This window comes from Harmonia axyridis, chromosome 1 (assembly GCF_914767665.1).
Source record: "Harmonia axyridis chromosome 1, icHarAxyr1.1, whole genome shotgun sequence".
NCBI lineage: Eukaryota > Metazoa > Arthropoda > Insecta > Coleoptera > Coccinellidae > Harmonia > Harmonia axyridis.
Window position 1 is genome coordinate 53,431,601 of NC_059501.1, and position 4,426 is coordinate 53,436,026.

Here is a 4,426-nt window from a genome sequence, read left to right on the forward strand (position 1 = left end):
TAATTTCAAATTCAAATCTAGTCGAATGACAGCATATGACCACACACACTTTGCATAAGCATTGTGCCAGTGCAGTGCCACAGAAGTTCGCATTACCTGAATGTTTCTAGTTCGAATCAGAGGAGTGCTAAAACGCTCCAGCACCGAGCGAGTGCTGTTCAGTCGAATGCGCTATAAGTTTCATTAGTGTGAGCCATTTTTATACATCCTTCATTGTCTTCATAAACAATAATTGGAAATACAGGCTTAATAATTTCCTCTAACAACTTATTAGCAAAAAGACACTCAGACATACTAGATGACAAAGCTAAAAATTCTGCCTTGCTACTTGACAAAGCTACTATTGATTGTTTCTTGGAATACCAGCTTACGACATTGCTATTTATTAGATTAATAAAGCCACTAATACTTTTCCTATTGATATGATTGGAAGTGAAATTATTATGAATTTAGGGCTTGATGTAATTATTAAACTGGAATTAACTCAGAACACATTTACTGAAGATAGCGGTAATAACATTAACCAAGAATCGTTGACAACAATGACATCATCTGTATCTGTCTACACATTGACATATGACAGTAGACCATAGAACACTGTATAATCCTTACACCTCCTCACTTAAGAAATTACTAAAATTAATACGAAACTACATATAAAAGGGAGTTGGAGTTTGTTGTGGGCTTGCTAATTGGAAAGAATTTGTGTTTTGAATGAATGTATTGAGTTCAGATCTTTCTCCAGAAAATGGCTTTATGAATTTGAATAAAAGGACAGTTGGAAGATTTAAGTCATCACCTTCTTCTGAAATATTATCATTATTTGTTGTATAAACAGACATTTTAAAGGATTTATATGAGGAATAATATGAGAACAATTATTTGAAAATGGTCCGGTGAATCTTCAGATTCAGTAACACAGTGGGTTGCTTCTGCGTAGACACCCGATGGTCCGGTGTATCTTCAGACCCAGTAACAGAAGTGGAGTAGTAGGGTGGTTTTGGAGGTTTGCGTAGAGGGTACGATCTATGAACAGCTGTGCTGAAGTGGAGGAATCCTGGTCCAATGCTCTGTTCGTTGACTCCCTATGGTCCGGTGAATCGACTGATCCAGTTACACAGATGGTCAGATGTTGTCCTCTCACCTAGGCTTCGTCACACTTTGGAGATATGTAGTTATTTCCGAAATTGAAGTGGCTATCCCAACGATTTGTTACCAAATTTCCTGTTGTATTCCTCTTTGGATTAATGCACGATATGAAGGAAAGAATAGAAGGATTACTGTCACCAGGGCAGCTTTATGAAGGAAAGCTCCGTAAAACAAGAGTCGTTTCAGTTCGTCCTCCACTTTAGACTTCATAGCAAATGGTAATGGTCAGGCTCTGAAAAATTTAGGCACAACATTATCGTTCTTTAACTTTAATTTTGCTTCACCTTTAGTTAAGGTCCCTAAGCCAGGGGAAAATACAGCAGAATCTTTCTGTTTCAGATTATTCACCAAAAAATCAGTGTCTCAACTATTCAATTGTTATTAATTTTCCGAAAATCCCATTAAAAATTTCAATAAAAAATCCCCACCTAAAATTGGTGGTCCCCCATTATCTATTACAAACGTAAATGACCGATCAAGTCCTCTGTATCACTCATCCTCGTCGCCACTGTTACTACCTTGCTTGTAGAACAAATTATTTTTTTATGAGTTCAATATTTGTGAACTGCAGTATTTAATAAGACACAAGTATCCATTTATTTAAGCGTTTAATTTGAAACTGAACTTCTTACTCTCTACATCTGAATTTTATCTCCCAACATGTGTTACCACTTACATTCAAAAAATAGCATAACAATAAGGACTTTATGAGATGAAAGTTTGTACACTCATTCCATCAAATTTGAATGCACTAACTGTTTCTTTTGCATTCATCTTATAAACAACCTTTTTAACCCATTGATGCCAGAGTAATTTTTTTTTGTGAAATACAGTCGAACCTGGATAAGGGAGAGTTCAAGGGACCGCAAGGTTTGTTTCGCTTATGGAGGTTTCTCACTAACCCGAGTTTCTAGCTAATGAAGGTTTCTAAGTTACCATTATCACTCATAGAGGTTGAATAAAAAAATGTAAAACATGTATGTATGTACATATGTGTAATATATTTCATTCTACTTACAAATAGGAAAAAAATCTCACACATTTATTCAAAGAAATCTTTAATTTTCTTCTTACAAATACATAGTAAATAATGAATCTTACACATCTTTTAAAAAAAAATCTGTTGTTTTTTCTTACAAATAAAAAATAATGAACCTCGCACATCTATTTAAAAAAATCTGTTATTTTCTTCTGTTTTTCCGTATTCAAATTGTGAACATGCTTTTCTAATTCGTGAATATTATCGAATATTGTTTTATCAACAACCGCAGAGTATTCAAAAAATTTGTGTATATTCTCCAGTGCAATTAAAATTTCTTGCTTCTTTGGAATGTTTTTTACTTCTGTATCCAAAGTCTGCAATTGGTCGGCTTCATCTTCACTGTCATTTCCGTCAGTACACGTTGTAGCGAAATTGTGCACGATATCGTCATCGGTAAATTCTCCAGCGGTAGCCAGGAGGTCGTCAACTTGTACAAAGTCTTCAAAGGTTGGCGTTAACACATCACCAGTATATTCGTGACACACAAGCTTGGCCCAATCATCATTGCTAGGTCCAGCTTCAACTTCATTATCCTCAGGTATAAATTCCTGTTTATCTGTGCTGATACAAAATCCAGCCTTCTTGAAACAGTTCTTGACAGTAACGTCACTTACTTTGTACCATGCTTTCCTTGCAAATTTCATGGCTAGGAGTACGTCAATATCATGGTTATTGCTTGCTTCGAGACACGTAAGGGTGTGTTGAACAACTTCTCTGCGGTAAAAGCGTTTGAATGTGTGAATGATACCTTGATCTAAAGGTTGAAGTTGACTGGTGGTGTTGGCAGGCAAAAACATGACTTTTACGTTTTCGAATGTTGGTAAGTCATTGTGGGCAGCACAGTTGTCAATGAAAAGCAGGATTTTTTTTGTTTTTCATCATCATTTTCTTGTCGACGTTTTTCAACCAATCCTTGAATAATATCTTGGTCATCCAAGCTTTTGTGTTACTTGCATAATCAACAGGTAAAGTCTTGACACCTTTGAAACATCTAGGTCGTTTTGATTTCCCTATCATTAAAAGAGGTAGCTTATCAGTACCGGTCATGTTAACGCATTGAAGAATAGTAAGACGTTCCTTACTTTGTTTACCTCCATGACATTTTTCGCCCTTAAATGTGAATGTTTTATCAGGAAGACACTTGAAGAATAGAGCTGTCTCATCCGCATTGTAAATGTCGTTTGGATCATACCCCTTCAAGAGACTTGGCAGTTCTTCAGTCCATCGGTTACACACGCTTTGGTCTACAGATCTACTTTCTCCAGCGGCTTTTTTGAAAGCTATATCATGACGTCTTTTAAAACCTTCTAACCAGCCATTACTAGCCGAAAAGTTCTGATATCCCAATCTTGTGGCAAAGTCTTTAGATTTTTGTTTCAACAGGGGTCCATCTATGGGGATGTTCTTGTTAAGGGTTTGTTTGATCCATTCTAAAAGGCAGTTTTCAATGTCGGGGAACTCGGAATGTCGACTCCTCTTAATATTTCCGTGTCCTTCAGAGCACTGAGACTTTATAGAGTCTCTTGACTTGATAATTTTATAATAGGTTGATTCTGGTAGACCAAACTCACTCTGAATTTCATTACGCGATTTTCCACACTCAAACGCATTCACGATCTTAAGTTTTTCACTCAGAGATAAAACTCGGATTTTTCTTTTAGACATTGCGCTAGACTTAAGCTTTCTTAGCACTTGATGTCAACTGGGGTAAGGTAGTTACATCGATTGTATTAAAAGTGAGGGCCAGATTTCCACAAAGACAATGTTAGGTAATTCCCCGAAAACATGTGTTTATGTTTTCGGGGAACTACCTCCATGCCAGACTCTCGCTTATAGAGTTATAGACAAATAGCAGTCTTAGTTATAGAGGTTCGAACACAAATATATCTGGCGGTTCACGACTTTCTCTTATAGAGGCTTCTATTTCTCACACATAGAGGTTTTAGGGGCTAAAAATGACTGGACCAGGCAATTCCACTCACTTAAAGAGTTTTCTCGCTTACCCAGTTGTCACTTACACAGGTTTGACTGTACATAATTTTGTTGGAAACATTGTGTAACAGACTTAAGAAATGAAACAAAATTGATGAAGAAGAGAAATATAATGGCTGACACTCTCATTTTTAACATATGATATTTCATATTATAGGCATCGCAGTTCAAATATCAAGAAACTAAGTATATAAAAAGTACATTATATAATAAAACATGACATCATGACTAATTTTTATCATA

The 4,426-nt window shown here is 36.0% G+C and overlaps 1 protein-coding gene across 1 annotated transcript; it reads right to left on the reverse strand.

The window, feature by feature from the left end:
- Window positions 1-3,037: 3,037 nt before the first annotated feature.
- Window positions 3,038-3,856, reverse strand: LOC123671955 (tigger transposable element-derived protein 4-like). Its single transcript, XM_045605869.1, has one exon. The coding sequence runs from the start codon at window positions 3,854-3,856 to the stop codon at window positions 3,038-3,040; it is 819 nt and encodes a 272-aa protein (XP_045461825.1).
- Window positions 3,857-4,426: the final 570 nt, after the last annotated feature.